The 22,126-nt window shown below is 41.2% G+C and overlaps 1 protein-coding gene and 1 pseudogene across 2 annotated transcripts in view; both read right to left on the reverse strand.

The window, feature by feature from the left end:
- The window catches only part of RAB10 (RAB10, member RAS oncogene family), a 46,785-nt gene extending 25,988 nt beyond the window's left edge, over positions 1 to 20,797 (reverse strand). Inside the window, exon 1 of the mRNA XM_080928609.1 lies at positions 20,143 to 20,797. Coding sequence (XP_080784735.1) covers positions 20,143 to 20,269 — 127 coding nt within the window. The 5' untranslated portion in view covers positions 20,270 to 20,797. The remainder of the gene's footprint in view (positions 1 to 20,142) is intronic.
- Positions 8,438 to 8,708, reverse strand: LOC308424875 (large ribosomal subunit protein bL34m-like; annotated as a pseudogene). The gene has a single exon. The product of its transcript is annotated as a large ribosomal subunit protein bL34m-like (transcript).
- Positions 20,798 to 22,126: the final 1,329 nt, after the last annotated feature.

Genomic DNA, 22,126 nt, shown 5'->3' on the forward strand with positions numbered 1-22,126 from the left:
AAACTTAATGATAAAAGTGGCATGATGTTTAGGTTTTAGAACTCTGATATTTACCTTGACAGACAGCAGTGAGTTTTAAGTGCTTCTGCATTCAGTTTACTACAATGGCTGTAGCATATAAAGAAGATAATGTCAGAGAGAAAAATCAAGTTGAATAAGACATATATCTGGAAAGAGGAGCTTTGTATTTATGTAATTCGATTCTTCTAAGCACTATAAAAATAAACCAGGCTGACTTCTAATTTGGGTATATACCCTCAGATACAGCCTCAGCCTCAATAATGAACCACCATGCCCAGTATAATTTCTTTTCTTAAAAAAGGCTTATTTATTATATATACATTGTTATGCCTGAACACCAGAAGAGGGCATGAGACCTCATTATAGATGGTTGTGAGCCACCATGTGGTTGCTGGGAATTGAACTCAGGACCTCTGGAAGAACAGGCAGTGCTCTAACCACTGAGCCAACTCTCCAGCCCTAGTAATTTGTGAAAGATGGTTGTAGTCTGGAATCTGAACTTTCCCTACACTAAAATCCCTTAGTCATTTCACACTTCAATGGGTATTCTTGCCCAAATGAGATCTTAATGTCCTGTGCTGGCCATTTGGAATTACTGGTTTGGGTTACAAGTTCCTTAAGAAGCTGACATATTTCATTATATAATATGAAAAAAGCCATTTGATCATCACTGTGGAACTTATCAAATATTTGCTTTTTGTTTGAAACTGTGTCTCTGAAGTTAAGCTGGTCTGGAGTGAATTTATAGCAGTCCTCCTGCCTCTGCCTCACCAAGTGTTAGCTGACAGGCATGAGGCACCATGCATGAAAGAAGAAAATTCAAGTATTGGGAAAATGTGCCATAGAGAACCATACAAGATTTCCAAAATTGTAAATCATGAGTTTTATCATCGTCAGCAAATACTGTCACTTGATCCATTTGTTAAAGTATCCACCAAGTCCTCAAGTCTGAATAACCATTGTTTAAAAATAAAAACTAAAAGGGCTAATTGCAACTATTTCAAAGGTGTGTGTCCTTGGAAGAAGTTCTACTGTCTCACAATGAGGCAGCTGTTTCATAATGACTCCTCATGTACTCACACAAAGGTCAAGGCTAACCACAACTCTTTTTTTTCTGGGTTTTGTTTTAAGGGACAGCACATTTTTCCTACTTAGCGTTGGCGCACATGGTACTTGCTATGTAGTACCCTGGCTGGTTGCTGGCTGGCCTAGAACTCCATGCCTCAGCCTCTAAGTGCTGAAATTATAGACATATGCTACCAACTCCACCTTAAGGACATTCTTAGGGGTACAGGGCAGTAAAGATAAGGACATTTAGGTGGAGTCAAACTAATCCTAAATGTTTCTAGTCCCAAAGCTTTCTATCAGCACACTCAAGACCTGGCTATGATACACCTGTCATATCATCAGTGCATTCCCCTAAACTGCCTCCTTGGGCCTACCTGTAAAAAGGCAACGCCACCTTCATTGCTAAGTGAAGTACTAGTAGTAAAGGAAAAAGTACTCCAGAAATTTCTAAGTATTCTTAAAGAAAATCAAACTCAATAAACACAAACCTGACTACACAATTCTAAGTTTATATGCCTATTTAAAAATGAACCAGAACCAAATAAAAATAGATTTCTTCTCCAAATACCTGACTATTGCCCCACTATATTCTCTACTTCACTTTCTAACCTGCATCCCGCAGCAAGCTCTCATCATAGAAAAGCAAAGATGCATCGTTGAAAATGGCTGGGTCCCATGATAAAGCCAAGAATTGATAATTTCAAATCCAAAGAGCACCAGGAAAAAAAAAAAAAAAACCTGCAAACCTGCCCAGTATAGTTCAATATAATAGGCAATGCAAAGACAAGTCTAAGACTGACATTCAGCTTTCTCAAACTAAGAAGATATTTACCAAAAGTTTCTGACTGGGCTAAGTATGGTGTAGTGGCTATAATCTGTAATCCCAGCACTCACTCAGGAGGCTAAGACCTAAGCCACATACTGAGTTTTAGGCTAACAAGAACTTGTCTCAAAACCCAAAACTAAGTAAGACACAGTGGTGATCCCAGCACTTGAGGATGAGGAGCTTCAAGATCATCTTGAGCTACACAGATGAATTTGAGGCTAGCCTGGACTATAAGAATCTCAAAAATTAAAAACAAAATCTGAATTAATTAAGTGCATGTTATTGTTGCTGGAGACTGGGAAGTGAACCCAGACCCTTACATGTGCTAATCGGGTACTCTATTAGCTATATCTTAGGCCTATTTTATTGCTTTCCTTTTGAGATAGATCTCCCTGAGTTCCTCAGACAGGCAGTGAACAGATAACCCAGGCAAAGTTTGGACTTGAGATCATGCAGTCTGAACTTTCAAGTAGCTGGGATTAAAGGTATTTCCAACCATAATTGGATAGCTGAAATTTTTTTAATGCCTTGCTACTATTCTCTAGCTATGCTCCAACTTAAATTATTACTATTTTTTAATTCCGTAAGGGCTGGAGAGAAGACTCAGAGGTTAAGAGTACATACTGTTTACAAAGAGAGCTGAACTCAAGATCAGTTCCTAGCACCTACATCAGGCAGTTCACAACCTTCTCTAACTCCAGCCTCAAAGGATCCAAAGGCTCTGGCCTCTACAAGCACCTGCAGATACTCATACATGGGAACACATGCACTCATGACACACACAACTGAAAATGAAAGTAGGGCCACAAACACCAGCATGTACTATTCTTGCTGAGGACCTGTTCTGTTCCATTCCCTGTACTCATGTCAGGTGGCTGACAGCTGCTTGTAAATCCCACTCCAAGGGATCTGCAAACACAGACACACACACATACACCACACGCACTTGAAACCAATAAATCTTATGTATTAAAAAAACTTTAATTAGAAAGGAAGAATAGGGCTAAAGAGATGGCTCAGTGGTTAAGAGTACAGAGGACACAGGATCATTCACAGTACCCTCATGGCAGGTCACACCTGTCTGTAACTCTAATTCTAGAGCTCACACTCTCAACAAACATACATTCAGGCAAAACACCAATAAATATAAAATAAAAATCATATTAAAAAATCAGCCTGGCATGGTGTTACATGTCTTTAATCCCAACACTCAGAGGAAGCAAAGGCAGGCAGATTTCTCTGTGCATTGAAAGCCAGCCAGATCTACAGAGGGAGTTCTAGGCCAACACAGAGAAGCCCCATTTCCAAAAACAAAACAAACCTCAAATGGTTCAACTACAGAAATCATAACCATATTTATAATCCTAGCATCCCATAGGCTGAGGCAAGCTGGCTGCATGTTTTAGGTCAACCCAGACTACATAGCAAAATTCTTTCTTGTAAAACTGGATGTGGGGGCAGAGGAACAATAAATAAAAACATACATGAAATAACTCTTTTTTTTTTTTTTTAAACAGAAGAGGTCTGGGGTATCATTAAGTTTTCTTAGCTTGTTTTAATTAAGCCTTACCCACACAGTCTGAGAATATGACTCAGCAAGACTCAGCCCATATGTGAACTGGAGTTAAGCGATTAACACAATTAAGTTAAACACATGTTTCTTAAATTTACAGATAAAGAAGCTCAGAACTTAAAAGACTTAATCAAGTTTAAAAGCAAATTAACTACAAACAGAATCTGACCCCAGGTTCAATATTTTGCTTAATGTAGCATTTAAAGGCCATTAAAATACTGTTTCAGTCATTATATTACTGAATAGTCATATTCACAAGTTTTAAAACATCTTTGGCTGAGTCTCTAGCCAGAAAATTCCAATTCAAACCTATTCTGCATCTTAGCTTACACAGTTATTTCTTAAATGAACTTAACCATTTCACACCCCTGTTCAAGTCTCGCCCACAGCTTCAACATCTATTGGCTCTGGCTACTTCAGCCCAGTCAGGCCTGCTACAGACAATCCTTCAACTTTAAAATGGTAAGAAAGGGTTTTTACTAAAACCTTTACATAATTATTCTACTATTTCCTGTCTAGAATGCTCCCTCGCCTATGTGTTTTCTCTTAATTGCTTAAAGAGACTGAAGATAAAATTTGTTTTAGAGATAATGAAAATACAAATGGTTAAAGGGATTATCTAGACTAAGCTGTAAAAGCAAAACAAACTAACCAATAATCTATGAGGAAAAAGAGCCATCAAGATGGCTCAGCAGGTAAAGGTACTTGTCAATAAGCCTCACAACCTGGATGGAAAGAGGGAACTCCAGATCTGTCCTCTGATTTCCATACACTCACCACACATACACACACATACACACACACACACACACACACACACACACACACACACACTAATTAATTAATTACAACTTTCATTAGTCCAGGAAGATGACTGGGGTATAAAGCAGCTTGCTATCTCCAAGCCTGAGGTCCAGAGTTCAATCCTGAGTCCACATGGTAGAAAGAGAACCTTGGTAGAAAGAGTCCACATGGTAGAAAGTTGTCCTTTGACTCCCATACCACTCCATGACCCCACACAAATACATAAAAATAAATATGATCCTAAATTTTAATTTTAAAAACTGGAATAAAAAATACAAACAAAATGTTGTGGAATATACATTATTTGTACCTACATGCAAAGGCTATGATGTTCTATCAGATGAAATAACTGCTTTCACGCCCTTTCTCCACTGGCTAACCTGCTGGAGCTGGTCTCCAGTTCCCAGCCATGCCATCTACCTCAGGCTCACTCAAAGGTTGAAAACTACAGATAAGAAACTAGTGAGCTGGGGGCTAGGGGGGAGGTGGGGACATCCTCTTAGAGTCAGGGGAGGAAGAAAGGGATGAGGAACAGTCAGAGTGCGGACCAAGAGGGAGATAAGTGCTAGACTGCAAAAAGAAAAGATTAAAGAATAAAAAAACAAAACCAGTGAGCTGAATCTCTTGAAGTCAATTCCATTGCAGGAATGCCTCCAAACTGAAGTAATCTCATGTAGTGACTAGGCTTCTGAATGTCCTGCTTTAGGATTAGAGCTGTCCTAGAAGCTGCTATGTAGACCATCAAGGCCTTGAACTCACAGAGATCTCCTGTCTCCTAACTGCTGAAAAATTACACTTTTATGGTTAGCATCACCACAACATGAGGATCTGTATTAAAGGGTCATAGCATTAGAAACATTAAGAACCGTTGCCATACACCATTCAAAAAATTATTCTGTCATGTATAACAATATGAACAGAACTGGAGGAAAGGCCATAAGGATCCATGAAGTCAGGCACAGAAAAATGAATACTTTGTAACATAACTCATACAGAGAATCTTAAAAGTCAATCTCGGGTCTCAAGAGCAAAAAAGGTGATTAAATGTATTTAATGTCTGGACGGGAGAAATAGGTTTAGAAAAAAGCATAAAGTTTCAAATGGACTGGATGAGTAAATTTTAGTAATCTACTGTATGATGTGGTGCCAATAGTAATAATGTATTATATATAACAGAACTGCTACAGATACACACAGTTGCTCAAGTGACAGATGCTATTATGCTCTATCAAACCACTTTACAAAGTGTCTACAAATGAAAATACCACAATAAACCCTTATAAATATATATACTTACCTTTTTTAAAAGAATAAAAATTTAATGTTTAAAACTCCCCCCAAACCAGTAATTTTTTACCAATCTTTTTTCTGTTCACTCATTCTCAGCAATCTACAAATGAATTCACGTAACAGCAAATAACAAAGCAAGCCACATTTAGATTATACTTTCTAAAATATCCCTGCTCAACTCAGCAATTTATTTTTCCCTTTTCTTAGAACAGTCTCAACCTATAGCCCAGGCTGGTCTAGAGCTCATGGCAATCTTCCTGTCTCATCTTCTGGAGTGTTAGGATTTCATCCAGTTGTGACCCCTAACACAACTTGGTTCAACTTAGCAAGTTAAAAAAAATTTAAGTTTTAACTTTATTTTATGTGCATAGATATGTTGCCTATGCATATATATGCAAACCACATGAATGCCCATGGCCAGAAAAAGTTAGACAAGGGTGTCGAGTCCCCTGGTACTAGAGTTACAGATACGGTTGTCAGCCACCAGGTGGGTGCTGTGAACTTCTGTCCTCTGTAAGAGCAACAAGGGCTTTTAACCAATGAGCCTCAACTCAAGCCTCAACTTTACAATTTTAAACTGACTAACATTCAACAGAAAGATAAACTAAATTACCTGAATACCCAATAAACTGAAAACTTTTTATGGGAACTTTTTAAATTTACAAATTAACCCTAAGGGGATAGCTGATACCCAGTATAGAAGAGTTGGTATCTGGAACAGAATTAAGGGTTAAAAGGACAAACTATGGTTAAATAAGTCACATATAGAATTAAGAATTATAATTAAGCAAATCTCATGGAAGGCAAAAGGTTAGGGCACTCATATATTTACATGTTTCTTCATTATTAATGACCTACAACAGTACCTATTAAAAAACACACCCTAGCTCAGCAAACAAACACACGCCTTTTTTCCTGGTTCCTGGAGGCAGAGGCAGGCAGATCTCTGTAGGTTTGAAGCTAACCTGGTCCACAGCATAAGTTCCAAGACAGCCAGGGCTACAAAAGAAAGAAAGAAAAGAAAAAAAAAAAAAAAAAGGAAGAAAGCTAGGTATAGTGGCTCATATCTGCAATGCCAAATTCTTGAGCTCCAGGCCAATGAGACTGTCTAAAAGGTGTTTCTGAGGGTAACACCAGAGATTGCCCTCTGGCTTATACACTCACATGCACACACGTGTGCACACCTTGAAAAATAAAAGGAGTCAGTTAGTTTTAAGTGACCCCAAATTCCAATTGATAGAAAAACTGGTCACCCTACTCCCTTCTCTCCAAAAAGAAGAGTTAAAAAGTTCATTTTCATCTCAATAACTAGACAGTGAAATTATAAAATTAAGGCCAACTGAAGATAGCAAATAGGAATGTGCCAGCCAATGCCTTAGAACCCTGGAAAGGTTTAATGCCAAGAGAACAGGATTCAGATACACAGTGGGTGAATTAAATAAAGACACTGTGGCAGCCTCAGTTCTCACAGCCGGATGCCATCACTACTCAAGATTCAGCAGGAATCTGAATGATCCTTTGCAAGGACAGCAAAACAAACACCACCAGTTAGGTAACAGGTGCAGTGGGACATAGGGATAAGACTAAAATAGGGAGGCTTTTCTTTTGGTTTTAAATTTACTTTATTTTTAATTGTGTGTCTGTGGGAAGGAATGTATGTGTACATGAATGTGAGTGCTCATGGAAGCCAGAGGCTTCAGACACCTTTCAAGCAGGAGGTTTTGAACTGCCCTGTGTGTACTGGGAACCAAACACGAGCCTTCTATAAATGCAAAAAGCATGCTTAAACACTGACTTTTAAAAAAAGAAAAAGAGTAAATATACTGAAATTTAAGCTGGCCTTACAGCCATTAACTCAACTGTCTTTAACTGATCCACCAAGAACACGGGCAACCAAATTTATACCCTCCTCTCCATGCCACAGACACTGCTCCATCAGCACCCTACAAAGGCAAGACAGTGGCAGAAACACATCTTTACTAGCATTTAAGACAAGCATGCTCTACGTAGTAAGGCTCTGCAAGAAAAAGAAAGAAAACCCCCAATAGATCACTCCCAGATTTTAGAAAATGGTCACTGTTCATCCTCCTGTCAAAGTCTCAGTGGCCATAATTAAAGATTAAAGGAACTACAAATATCTTTTCCCTAAAAAAAAAAAAGGAAGAAAGATTTATTTATTTTATGTGAGTACGCTGTCACTCTCTTCACACTGTCACTGTCTTCAGAGGACATTAGATCCCATTATAAATGGTTGTGAGCCACCATGTGGGTGTGGGAATTGAACTCAGGACCTCTTAACCACAGAACCATCTCTCCAGCCCTTTTTTTTTTCCATTAAAACAAAACCAAACAAAACAAAAACAAAAACAAAACACCCTCTCATTAGGTAGCTCTAGTGGCCTTGAACACAGATTCACCTGCCTCCCAAGTGGTAGAATTGGAGGTGTTTGTTAACATGACTGACCCCAAAATACTTTTTAAAATGGTGGGGTGGGGGGAGTGAGGAGTCCACATGTAAGTACTCTATCACCAAAACAGGTGCCCACATTTCTTTTCTTTTTTCCCCCCAAGAAATGTGAATATTTATTAACAAGTCCGTAGTACTTTGGAATGGCTGGAAATGTTGGGGTGGTGTCGGTGTTTTAATGAGCCTGTCTTGCAAGGATGCCTTCAAATATATTCAGAGACACGGATGACTTATCCCAGGTGCTGGTGGTCGGTGAGCAGGCGTCGTCAACGGGGGAGACATCTAAACACCTACGAAAGGATAGGCCCGCACTTTCAACTTGCCCCAACTTGTCACCCTCGGGCAACTCCACCGGTGTCCGAGTCTATTCCCCAGGGCGTAGCGCTCCTCAGTGGGTCAGGGACTTGCAGCCCTTCAACAGTCGACGTGGAGGAGGATGACCTGCACGCCCCTAGGCGTGCTCAGCCGGCGGACCCAGTCGTGCTTGTGCTCGATGCTGCTCCGCTGAGGAGGCGTGCGCGGCCTCGGACTTGCTGCATGGAGAGAAGGGGACAGGCGCCCAGGAGTCCCATCCTGACCCTGGACTGGAGATACCTGCCACTCAACAGGGCCACCGATCTGCAGGCCTGGTACCCAAAGCACCGGGCTAGGAAAGCCATGTCCAGTTGTGGTCAATGGCCCGGTTGTCCGGACCCCACATTTCTTTATACTTTATTTTGAGGCAGAGTCCCATTAGGCTAAATTGGTCTTCAACCTTCTGAATAGCTAGGATTACAGCTCTAGGATTACAGGCCTGTACCACTGGCTGAAATTTACCTTTCTAACAATTCATTAAAGCTTTTAAAAATGTGTTTGATTTTTTAACCTTCTTGTGTACTTAGGCAGACATGCCATCCATGGCGATGAGTTTGAGAATGACCTGTGACAATCACTTATCTCCTTCCACACTGTGGATCCAGAGATCCACAGCTTGGCAGCAAGTAACTCTACATACTGACTGAGGTGTGATACCAGAACTGGGAGGTGGAGGCAAGACAAGCAAGTTCAAGGCCATTCTAGCCCGTAGGCTAGACCCTGTTAAAGAAGAGAGAGAAGGAAGAAAGAAGGGAGGGAGAGAAGGACAGGAAAGGAATTACTGAAGTTGAAAATATAAGCTGGACATAAGGCATGACTGTAATCCTAGCACACAGGAGGTAAAACAGTACTGGGGGTTTGAAGACATCCTTGGGCTGCACAGATGGTTCAATTCCAGTCTGAGATACAAAGAGAAAAAAAAATGAGTGAGAGAAAAAAAAAAAAGAAATTGAGTGAACAAGAGAAAGAATGATACAGAGCCAGATCTACTCAACAGAAGTTCAAAGGCTGACAAGTATAGTATTACAAGTCTGTAATCTCAACACTCTGAGGTTTAAGGAAAGGAAGGGAGAGAAAGAACCACGGCTAAAATATATAGTTGAGGAAATTTTCCAGGTAGTGAGACAAATTAGCAAGACTGGAAAACAAAAACTAAGACAATCTATGGACTCCAATATTCAGTTAAAAGCAACAGAAAAACACAAGAAGATATCCAGTGAGGACCCTGAAAAGACCATTTAGGCAGAGAGATTTTAAAAGAAACAGTGCCCACCAATCAAGAACTGAAACTTCTAACTAGGACCTTGAAGGATTTTTAATTCCTAAGACTTTTAAAAACAAGCTCAGCCACTAACAAGAAGGAATCAGAACAGTGCCAAAACCAAAGCACCATCCAAAGCTAGAAAAATTTGGAAACTCAAGTGCATCAAAGGAAAGAACTAAAATATGGCCATGGAACTAGAAGTCTCAGTGCAGAGCCCTTTGCAGCGTGTACAGGCCCTGGTTTTGTTCCGTAAGTGTCAAACATGAACTGTCTTAAAAGAAAACAAAAACTTCCCTTTATATGCTGCCTTCCTGCAAGCTACTAAAGGGGGGCTGGAGAGATGGCTCAGTGGTGTTAAGAGCATTGACTGCTCGTCCAGAGGTCTGGAGTTCAAATCCCAGCAACTACATGGTGGCTCACAACCATCTGTAATGAGATCTGATGCCCTCTTCTGGCGTGTCTGAAGACAGTGACAGTGTACACACACACACACACACACACACACTAAATCTTTAAAAAAAAAAAAAAGCTACTAGAGGATGATAGGTTTCAAGGTAGAATTTAGTAAAGACCAGAATGTCACACACAGGACTCCTAGGGAATTTCTGAGGTGTTAGCTATGTGCCTGTTACAGAAGAAGGAGGAGAAAAGGTCTATACTAGAGATAACCAGGAATCATGAGAAGCCAAAAGATTCTCTCTCTGAAGAAGGCCTGACTGTTAGGAAACTCATTGAGAGGTTACTGAAGTTATAGGAAGCCTAGAAACAGATAAAAGAAAATTAATCGAATAAAGAGAATTTTTTACCTCAGAAGAAAAAGGGGGAAGATGATTCAGTGGGTAAACATGCTGCAAGTCTGACAACCTAAAATCAATCCCTGAAACCCACCGAAATCAAAGCAGAAAACTGGCTTCACAAAGTTGTCCTACGGCCTCCATAAGCATGACAGAACACACGAACACACACATACCATGCATACTCAAAATAGTAAACAAAAACTTTCTGAGAGAAAGATTAAGAAAAGGATGTAAAGATTTTAGAAACTAGAGGGAGTTCATTTCTGTAGAGAAATAATATCTGCTGGACATGAAGCCATGACAGCACAAACACACACATCCTTAAACTACATGTACAAAGCCTGAAAACTTGTACAAATTCAAGTCAGATAAAAATCACAGCATGGGGTGGGGGGAAACAGGTGGGCACTGAGGAGCTACTGGAGGGTGATGGCTGATGGGGAAAAAAGAGACTCAGTTTTCCTCAGGGATACTCTAGGAGATGGCTTACACCTATTCACATACAGAGAGTGTTAAATGAACTCAGGAAACTTAAAAGAGAGAGAGCACATCAAGTTCAGAGGGAAAAGTTAGAATGAAGATAGGGAGGATCTGGCATGAAAAAAATGGGGGAATAGGTCTGATTCAAACACATAAGCAAATATGAATATTAAACATCTTAAAAGAACAGAACTTAAAATTAAAGAAGCCAAAAAGATAGCTCCACAGTTAAGAGCACTTGCTGCCTCTGAAGAGGAACCAGGTTCAGTTCCCAGCACCCATATGGTGATCACAACCACCTGTATGTAATGTCAGCACCCAAGAGATGGGAAGCAGAAGACTGGAAGTTCAAGATCATCCTATGCTACTTAGAGAGTTTGAGGTCTGGGGTACACTGAAATCCTACCTTAAAAAAAACCAAAAACCAAAACTGACATACTGTATTAGATGTCAGTGTCCTGAGTATATCATTTCCCAAAAATGTTACCATTGGGAAACACGGGGTAAAGTGTATGAGAGATCTGTTTGTATCACCTTTTAAAACTGTATGTGAAGCTACAATACCTTAATAAAATTTTCAATTAAAATGTGCATAAGCATTGCTATTGATACAGAAGAAACAAATCAACAGTACTTTCTGATCCAATACGGATACACTGTACCTTTATTAATTTCTAATATTTTGTAACCTTTGGGTGCTCTGTTTTCTGCATCATATTGGAAACACAACACTCTATTACCAATAGTTCTTTTTTTATTAAAACATTTTTCATCACTAGAAAGAATAAACAAGGGGTAGGAATAGAAATCAGTGATAATGGGTCAGTAGAGATGGGGGAAAAACTACAAAACAATGTGAAAAAAGAAAAAGAAAGAATAAACAATTATGGATGCTTGTAACCCAAAATACAGGGCAATGGTTTCAAAGAAAAATTTTGCATTCTTATTTTCCTTTTAACTTTTTTCTTTTTTGAACAAACAAATTTTTAAAATATTTTTTATTTATACTGGCATCCTATATGTTTGTCTGTCATATCTCTTAGAACTGGAATTACAGATAGTTGTGAGCTGCCATGTGCACTGGGACTTGAACCTGGGTTCCTTGGAAAAGCAGCCTGTGCTCTCAACCACTGGGCCATCTCTCCAGCCCCAGGTTTTATTTTCATTTTTGACAGATCTCATGTAGACCCTCCTGCTTCCATTCCCTCTTCCTGGAACACACAAGCATTGCCATACCCTTTATGTTGCGATAAGGGTCAAATCCATGGTTTCCCAAATGTTCTACCTACCAAGAGAACACAGCCATTTTCAGCTCTACTTCAATTTTTTCTTCACCTTTATTCTCCTTGCAAATTCTTTTCCTCACCAAGCCCAACTTAAGAAACTTCAAGGGGCTGGAGAGATGGCTCAGTGGTTAAGAGCACAACTGCTCTTCAAAAGTCTCGAGTTCAATTCCCAGCAACCACATGGTGGTGGCTCACAACCATCCATAATGGAATCTGATGCCCTCTTCTGGTCTGTCTGTAAACAGCTACAGTGTACTCATAAATTAAATAAATCTTTAAAAAAAAAAAGAGAGAAACCTCAAATTGTGTTACTAGTTTGGTTTTGCCCTGTAGCCCTGGCTTATCTCAAGCTTGCTGTATAGACCAGGCTGACCTCAAACTTCCAGCATTTCTCCTGCCTCTGCCTCCCTGGTACTAGGGTTTCTGGTGTACAGGTTATATCCTCAGAATAAGTGTATTTGAAGAATTCATCCCATATTTACAAAGCTTGTTCTTACCATCTGCTCTAACCTCAATGTCCTTTCTTGCTCTTTTAAACTCTTTCACACGACTTAAACATCTTCATAAGTAGTTTCCTCATGTACATGTATATGGGTAATCACAGAATTTGTATTTTGTGCTCAATAAACAGTCTCATTTGTAAACCAAGACTCTGCAGCCTCCACTTTCCTGCCCGTTGCAGCTGCTAGCACAGTACCACCCAGGCAACCTTGTACTGTTTCAAATTGAAACAGATCTCCAGTATTTCTGCTCCAGTTCTTTCTCTCCTCCAAGTCACAAGAAGTATCAGTAGGTTTGTTCCAGTACTCAGCATTATATCCCAAAATCCTTAAAGAAGACAGTTCTCTCAGGCATTATCTCCTCTGTTCTCTTATATTCTGAACTCTATCATGCAAAGGACAAATAATCCAAGTTGAAGCATTGCCCCTCCTGGGGAACTCCACTTTTCAGATTGAAACTAATGAGTAGAACTGTCCTAACCTACCAATATTTGGGGGATGGGGTGCAACATGGCAATGAAATTCTCAGAATGAGACACATAGCCATGAACAGATCCCTTAAAGACTCATGCTGGATTCTAAGTGAAACCTGAAGCTTCCTCTTTCCTCACCAGCCACCATTAGCATTAGCTGTCATCTGGAACAGAAGGGGCTTTCTATGATCAAATGCTCATTTTAGACAGCATGCTCAAATGTTTCAACAGCCTTGTAGGTTTTGTTTGGTAGTTAGTGTTACAAGTCACAAAATACCATTTCAGCAACTTTTAAAAATTAAACTTAAGCTGAGCTTGGTGTTACAGCACTGTAAATCTCAGCAGAAAGGGAGGCAGAGACAGAAGGATCAACAGCCTCCCATCACCTCCAAAGCTTTTCAACATCTCAAATGAAACTTCTATATCCTTTAACCGTTATCTAGGATACACTTGCCATTAACATCCTGATAATGGCTATTTCATTCTCTCTATAAATCTGTCTGCTCTAGGTACCTCATATAAATACCTGTTTTCTTCCATCTGGCTTGCTTTATGTTGTTCTATTTTGTTTTATGAGGCAGGGTCTCTCTACAAAGCCCTGGCTGTCTTGGAGCTAACTCTGTAGGCCAGGCTGGCCTTATGCTGAATCCCACCTGTCTCTATCTGGAACGCTGGGATTGCAAGTGTGAACAACTATACTGGCTATAGTTTTGAGGTCCATCTATGTTACAGCACTTATCAAAACTTTGTTATTGTTCCAAGGATAGATTGTCCAATAGCACGACTACATATTTTATTAATCATTCATCCATCAATGGGCTTTGAGTTATTTACTAGCATACAAGCATATGTATGTCCCTACTTCAAACTCTGTATAGGTCTCGTTTAGCACGCAAAAGGCCTTGGGAGTCAGAGTTCTACCACAATTTTTTTTTTTAAGTGCTTGTCTTGGGTATAAATTAGAAAGAGATTTACTGGATCATATTCTTCTTGTTGCCCTTAAAAAAACAAAAACAGGACTCTAGCTCAGATTAGTCTCAAATTCCTCATATAGCCAAGGATAACCTGGAACTTCTGACCCTCCTCCCTCTTCTTTTTGAGCACTGTGATTACAGGTGTGCACCACCACATTCAGTTGAAGTTCTGGAGAGTTAAACCCAGGGCCTCCTACTAACTGAGCCATGCCCCTCGGCCCTTTTTTTGCTGAATTTTGTTAAAAAGAATATCACTGTAGCCACCAGGTTCTCCTATGCTATTTCCCACTATACTATCTTAAGTCCAAGCAACATGTCAGAGCTCCAAATCCTCTAGATCGTCAACATTTGCCTTTGTTCCTGTGGGGTACTGTGAGAATAGCCATTTATTCTCTCATATATCCCATGTGCATTACATTACTGAGGACAGAACCACAGCCTCACACATGTTGAGCACCCTACATCTTTTTTCCATTTGAACAAGTTCTCACTAACCTGCCCAGGATGTTCTTGCTCTGTAGACTAGACAGGCCTTGAACCTAAAATCCTGCTGCCTCAGCCTTTCAAGTAGCTGGGATTAAAGGCCTATGTCACCATGGTCTAATAAAGAATAGCCATTCTGATGACTGTTAAGTAACACCTCACTGTCGATTTGACCTGTGTTTCTTTAATTATTAATGAGGCTGAATATCTTTTCATGTGCTTATGAGCCATTTGTACATGTATTTTTGGAGTCAAGTTTACATAGATTTAATCTATCCTAAAAGCACATGCTTCAATGAGAAAAATCCCCTAGGAATTCTGGCACTCCTGCAGCACACTTCAGAGTATCACTGCACAGCTCTCACATGCTTTATGACAAAGGTTTGGCTCATTTTTCTAAAAAGCAGACACTATATAAAATGGGGTCAGTTGGATTTCATCAATTCTTTTGTTTTCCTTTTGTCTGGAAAGACAGTGTCTTACTTTGTAACTGGCCAGGAACACGCTACATAAACTGAATGACTTCAATTTACAGTGACTCTCTTTGTCTTTGTCCTGAGTGATGGCATTACAGGATTGTGCCACTTATCCCTGGTCAGCCTGGACTCTTCCTTATAAATAAGGAGAGCCTTAGATTTACTTACATCCTCTGCCTCCTAAGTACTGGGATTACAGGTATGTGCCACCACATCTAGTTAAATCAACTGATTCTTAGGGAAAAGTAATTTACATTTATTGATTGATTTGACTCTATCTGTGTGTGTATATATATTCAGACACATTCTCAAGTGTCACAGCATACATGCAGAGGTCAGAGGGCAACTTGGAGTTGTTGATCTCTCCATCTACCAAGTGGATCCCAAGGAACAAGCTCAGGTCATCAGTCTTGGCACAAGTGGCCTTAACTGCTGAGCTATCTTGCTGGCCTAATCAACCAGTCTTTAATGGAGGTTAATAAAATCAATTTATTCTTCCAAAGCTCAGCTAATGCACTCAGATAATATAAAGATATTACACTTCTCTCAAAGGCAAGTCTTTATCAATTTAATTTTCATACATGGGGACCAGGGACTACATCATTCAGTGAAAATACTATCCTTAGAAAAATAAAAAAAATCTAGATGTGGAGGAAGGATTAAGGACCAAATGACAGCAAATCCAATGGAAAGAATACATTAAGAATGTGTACTTTGGCTGGGGGTGGTAGCTATAGTCTTTAATCTCAGCACTCTGGAGGCAGAAGCAGAATAATCTTTAGAATTTGAGGCAAGCCTGGTCTACAGACCAAGTTCCAAGACACCAGTATTACACAGAGAAACCCTGTCTCAAAAAAAAAAAAAAAACAAACAGGCTGGAGAGATGGCTCAGCAGTTAAGAGTACTTACTGCTCTTGCAGAGGACCTGGGTTTGGTTCCCAGCACCCACATAGCAGTTCCTGTCTACAACTCCAGTTCTGGGAGATCTACCACCTTCTTCTGGCCTCATAGGACACTAGGCACAAAGTATACATACAAATGTGCAGACAAAACACTCAAACACATAAAATAAATAAGATTAAGCACACACACACACACACACACACACACACACACACACACAGTGTGTGCTTTGCCAGGTGGTGGTGGCAGCACACACATTTAATCCCAGCACTTGGGAGGCAGAAGCAAGTGGATCCCTGAGTTTGAGACCAACCTGGTCTATATATAGGACAAGTTCCAGGAAAGCTAGGACTACACAGAAACATTGTCTCAAAAACACAAAAATGAGAAAAAGGAAAAAAAAAAAAAAAAAAGAATGTGCTTTAAGAACAAATTCTTGTAACTATACTATCATCAAGTAACACTTTCCACAATGCATACTGCCAAGAAAATTATGGTCAAATCAACCATCAAAATCTGTATACATCCAGAACTAGTAACTTTCTTAATTGCTCTCCAAACAACCATTAAATTTCTAAGACCAGTTTTGCCCTAGAGTGCCTGATGCACAACCATAAGAACCTGAGTTCAGATTCCCAACATTCAAGTAAAAGGCCAGGCATCACACAGGGAATCCCAGCACTGGGAAAACTGAGACAGGAGGATCTTTACAGCTTGCTTGCCAGCAATCCATCTGCAAGTTCAGGGTTTAACTGAAAGACCCTATCTCAAAAAATACAGTGGGGAGAAAAGAAGTCCACACCTGACCTCATCCTCTGGCTTCCACATGCAACACACACACCCCACTAACTACTCAATTATCAAACAGCTAATATTTATTATTAAGTAAAATCTGATCCCAATTTACTTCTCAATACTCAGAATGTAAATTGAAAGTAAAGTTTTAAAATAAGTTAGCCCTGATCCAGTATATTCTGTAAGAAGAGAATACCCCTGTACTAGCCTCTCTCTCTCCTCCTACCTGTGTTCATTAATCAGCATCCACCTCTTTTAAGTGCAGTTACAGGCAAAAAAAAAAAAAAAAAAAAAACACAAAAACAAAAAAAAAAACAAACCATAGACCTCTGCCTCTGTGTAACTTACTATTCAAATGATCTTAGACTTCTTTAGATTCACTTTGCAGTTGGTTAAATGTAAAACATACCAATAATTTATTTTTGTAACAGTATCCAATAGATCCAGATCACAAAAACTTACATAATTTCTAATATGAATATGTAAGAATTGAAGGTATACAGAAAAACAAGAACAGTAGTCCTGATGAGCACTGTAAGAACCATAAATCTATAAAGGCTTCCTTCCTTTAGAGTTAATCAGTAAGCAGCAAAAAACATCCAGCCTGGAATATGATGGGCTGCCTTCTTTGCAACCTGGTCCTTTGAAATACTTGTCAAGTGACTACTGCTTCATTAGTGCAGGTTTTGATGCTAGGTGTGTATCTCAGTAGTAGAATGCACACCTGAAAAAGACAGTACTCTGGCCCACTGAAAATACTTAGTATTTAACGTTTCCTAAAGTGATAAACATTCCAAGTATCTCTAGTTATGTGTATCAATTGGATACTTTTTTGTTTAGACATATACTGTCAATATATATTAGCCACTAGCCACAATGGCAACAGAACAATTGAAACATGCCTAATATAAATTGAGATAGGCTGTCCATATAGTTCCCACACTAGACAGAAACAATGTAAAGTATGTTTGAAATTGGCAGCATGTGTGCATCTTTGATAAGTTGAAAGACATTATTAATTTTTTCCTGTGTGGCTACCAAAGTTTATGAAGATAGCAGAATTCAAGTCTGCAGAGCCTAGTTTGAGCTGGACTACGAATTGTCAGAATTGTGTTCATTTTCTTAGCTTACTTTATTCAAATATTGTGTCAAAACATCAAATGTTTTTATATCAAAATGTGTAAATGTCAGAGGTTACAGTAAAATTGTTTAGCAGAGCACCAACAAATATTCAAGCAGTTATTACACACAAGACATATTCAATCCATTAAGCAACATATTCTGTCACACACTAGTACCAGGAAGGCCATTTTTTCTACACAAATCTGCACTGTGTTCCTACAAAGTACCTGGCACCATTGTTAAGTGCTTTGCTCTCACTGACCTATAAATCCTCATAAGCACCATACACAGCAGATACATTTACAGTCTATTTTAAGACATTGTGGCCAAAGTTGCAGTTAGTAACCTGTGGAGCCAGGAATTCAATGCAGCAGGCTACATGGAGAAACAACCCATTTCCCTAAGTCAAAGGACAATAAAAATGGAATCAGGACTGGAGGTGGAGCTCAGCAGCTTGCCTATGAAGCATGAGGTTAGTCATGCCCAGTACCTGGGCACAAACAGCTGGGGAGCTGAGTAGCTTTCTTCACCACAAAACTTTACTTCCTACTTTCACCTCACCCTTCTCAAGGGCAGGTTTAAAAAAAAAAAAAAATCACACATTAAATTCTCTTTCAGAAAGACTGCCTTTCCTATGATCCACTCCATACTTGACTTTCAGTCCATGCAAAGCAGATTCCCCATAATTCAGATCAGTTCCCTTCCTCTGTCTCCTCACGGTAGTGCTTTGCACACTATGGTTGCTGTCTTCAACAGAACCAAGGAAGGGGTCTACTGTATCGACCACTGATTGCCAAAGCTGTTAACAGTGCCTAGCATTTGGTGCTCAATAAACATTTGCTGATCTAGCCACCTGACTCGGCCAGCTACACTTCAAAGCAAACTTAGTGCTGTAAGTGCTAATCCACTAAGCAGAGGACAAATTCAAGCTTTATGATATTTTGACAAATCCACTTCCCAGTAAGGTAAAACAACCCATTTTAAATAGAAACTTGCTCACTTTCATTTCAGTATAACTTGTGTTATAAGAATGTGTTTAAGCTACTTACAAATATGTACTAAAATCCAAGCTGATTTCAGTAATACTAAAATTGGTTAAAATCAGTTTGATTTTTACAATTCTTAAGAAAAACCACTACTGTTGCTTCTCTATATAACCTCATCATGAAGTGAGTTAAATTTATCACAAGTTTTCCTGCACTGCTCTAATGCCGGAGCTGAGGTTCAAAAAAGATAGACGCCGAGATATTTTAAAAAAAACTCGGGGCGGGAGTGGGGGAGAGGTTTCATGTACAGTTACTTTGACAAAATTAAGGTTGGTGCTAGCGTCAAAACAATTTTCTCGGAACCTTCCCTTTTCATTTCCGAAACAGGAAACCCATTTAAAAGGTCAACCCCCTCAGCTTTTATTTCCATACCAAGTAATTCCGAAATATGTGGTGAAAGTACATTAGCAGTCCTTAGAGCCATGGCTGACGAAACATTTTCCTGTAAATTCTAGCATCAAGTAAAACATGAGAACTTGACTTGATTCCATCGGATTGAAGACAGAAACCAACCATATCCCTCAGACTACTGCTTCTGTTGAGGTCTTGAAAAAGCACTGTGAGCCAACCATGCCAGATTCCCACCCCAAGCACGAAGGGCCTCCGATTGTTTGACACATCAATGGTTCAGTCAAGACAGCCAACTCACTTTTCCCCGCCCCTCTCATTTTCCTTAATGATTCTGCAACTCTCAAGTTTACTCCAAGTTACAGCCAGATGGAATATTTTCTCTTTGACCCCCAATATAAATTCGGGCCTCTGCCACATAGCCAGTATTGCTTCAATCCCAACCACTAAAATACGTCTATTACCAATAGCACATCAAGTAACTTCACGCAAATTATGGTAAAGCCAGTCAAGTCACTTAAAGAAACAGGATTCTGGAATGCTGCTAAATGCTGCATATTTTGTGCCAGGAGGCACCAAACAGAGGAGACTTGAACGCAAAAGACCGGATGGTAAGCATGGGAAGACCCCGCCCCAGTAAGCGCTATTCCGATTCCAACAGTAACTTAGGTCTATCGTCTGGAATCGGAATCACTGGAACAAAGGCGTAAATTCCGGGAAGCAAGATGTCTGGAATAAAAGAAAACGGCTCGCGGCTACAGAGCCCCCACACCATCCTCCCACAAGTCTTACCTATGGTGGAAATAAAGGTGGTATTGAAGGCATCATCCGAAAAACGAAAAAGGACGCAGGTCTTGCCCACTCCCGAGTCCCCGATCAGGAGCAGCTTGAAAAGCAGGTCGTATGTTTTCTTCGCCATTGGGAGGAGCGGCTCGGGCGCTCGCCGCCGGTAGCCCCAAGGGATCGGTGCTGCTCACTACGGCCAACTCCTCACTCGGGCGTTCTGGGGCCGCAGCAGCCGGGAAGTGTGTGCGGGGGAAGAAAGCAGCTCTCGAGCCGGAGCGTGAGACCTTCCGAACGGCCTCGTCGAGGAAGCCCCGACGGTGGCGGCGCCCGTGCCTCCGAGGGGCGGCGCCCGCGGCTCCGCAGCCTCTCCCAGCCGCTCCGCCCGGTTCCGGGGAGTCGGTCGGGACAAAATGGCCTCCCCTCCCCCTTCAGCGCAGCTCGGCCGGGACGCTCCCACGGGCGAGCGAACGAGCTCTACGTCGAGGGAGCGCGGCGGGCTTGAACACGGCCTCCGCCCGGAGCAAAACTCCGCGCTAGGACGCGGGCGAGGTCAGCCGGAGGTCTCGCGAGCCGACGAGCCCTGATACATAACCCCAGGAAACCGAGCCGCCCGGGCCAGAGCCACCTTTTTCCCCGTGCCCTCTCACGCCGGCGTGCGCGCTGCCTGAGACGCACGCAAGGACGTACACCCGCCCTTCTCTCGCGCCCTCGGCCCTGCGGCCCGCCTCTGCGCACGCGCGCGGGAGGGCATGAGGGGCACGCGGAGGCGGGACTAGAGAGGGCGAGGCCGCGGGCGCGCTCCCTACGGACTCCTGATTGGGTGAACGGCTTGAGGAACACGCCCAGCGGGGGGAAGTGCGGCCCGGGAGCTGCGCAGGCGCACTACGTCTGTGTAGTCCCTGCCCTCCCTTCCCTGGCCCTTTCCGGGGCGCACAGCTGACTGTTGATATCCTCTACTCCCTCTCAGTCTCCTGTTGAGGCGCTAAGGATGTTAGCCCAGCGACGAGCGTGGATGGCCACGAGTCTCTGTGTGTGTAGATCGTAGATGCAAGAGGAAGAAGCGCCCTGGGCCATTCAGGAACCTCCTTACTTAACCCGGACATCTCTACAAGAGATCCCGCTTGTGGGCCTGTCGCGACAACCCTTAAGAAGCTAGGGTTCGAGAGAGCCAGGATTCCAAATTGAAAAAGTAGCAGCGCTCCTGGGATCAGAGTGATGTCATCGGCCTCAGGAACCCCGGGTGCGGGGAGAACCTTCCTGCGAATGGAAGCTTCGCTACTTCAGGCCTAAGCAGCCCTTGGAATCCCGAGAGCTGAAGCGCTCTATTCAGGAAAGGCGGGTGGTCACTGTAGCCAAAGTTGTACCACCAAGTCGAAAACCCGAAAGCCTGCCCCATCCCAACCGATCTCTTTCTTGCTTTTCACTTGTTTGTAGGTTAGTTGTTTCTTGCAAAGTCTGGCTCAGGACTCCAGTATTGGCCTCCAGTTCATGATTCTCCGGCCTCAGCCTCCTGAGGGCTGCTCTGGTGGGGTTACTCCACCACACCTGTACCATGTCTTTTTATTGACTTTGTCCTTCCCTCTCTTCCTATCAGTCTTATTTACGCTTCTCTTTTCTTCCTTTCTATAGTCGAAATAAGCACATTTCTAACCTACCTTCCTCAGTATGCTCCAGCACTTGCAGGATATGATGGTAGAATGGTTGAACCTGGTGAGCTAGTTCACCAATAAGGAGACTTTTATCTATTTATATAAATAAGTTATATATAATACATACTAAGTTAGTATCTAATGTAAATAAATATATAAGCATACTAAATAAAAACAAGCTACATTTTAGCAGACACCTCACCGAAATGTGCATTTCATGTGTAACTAAAGCCTTTGATCGTGTTCTTTTGTGACCATCTCAGTTGTGATCATGTTCTTTAAAGACTTGTCTTCCTTCTAAACTCCCATAAGGCTTTGAAGGTGTTTGTGTTCTCTAACCC

This window comes from Micromys minutus, assembly GCF_963924665.1.
Source record: "Micromys minutus genome assembly, chromosome: 1".
NCBI lineage: Eukaryota > Metazoa > Chordata > Mammalia > Rodentia > Muridae > Micromys > Micromys minutus.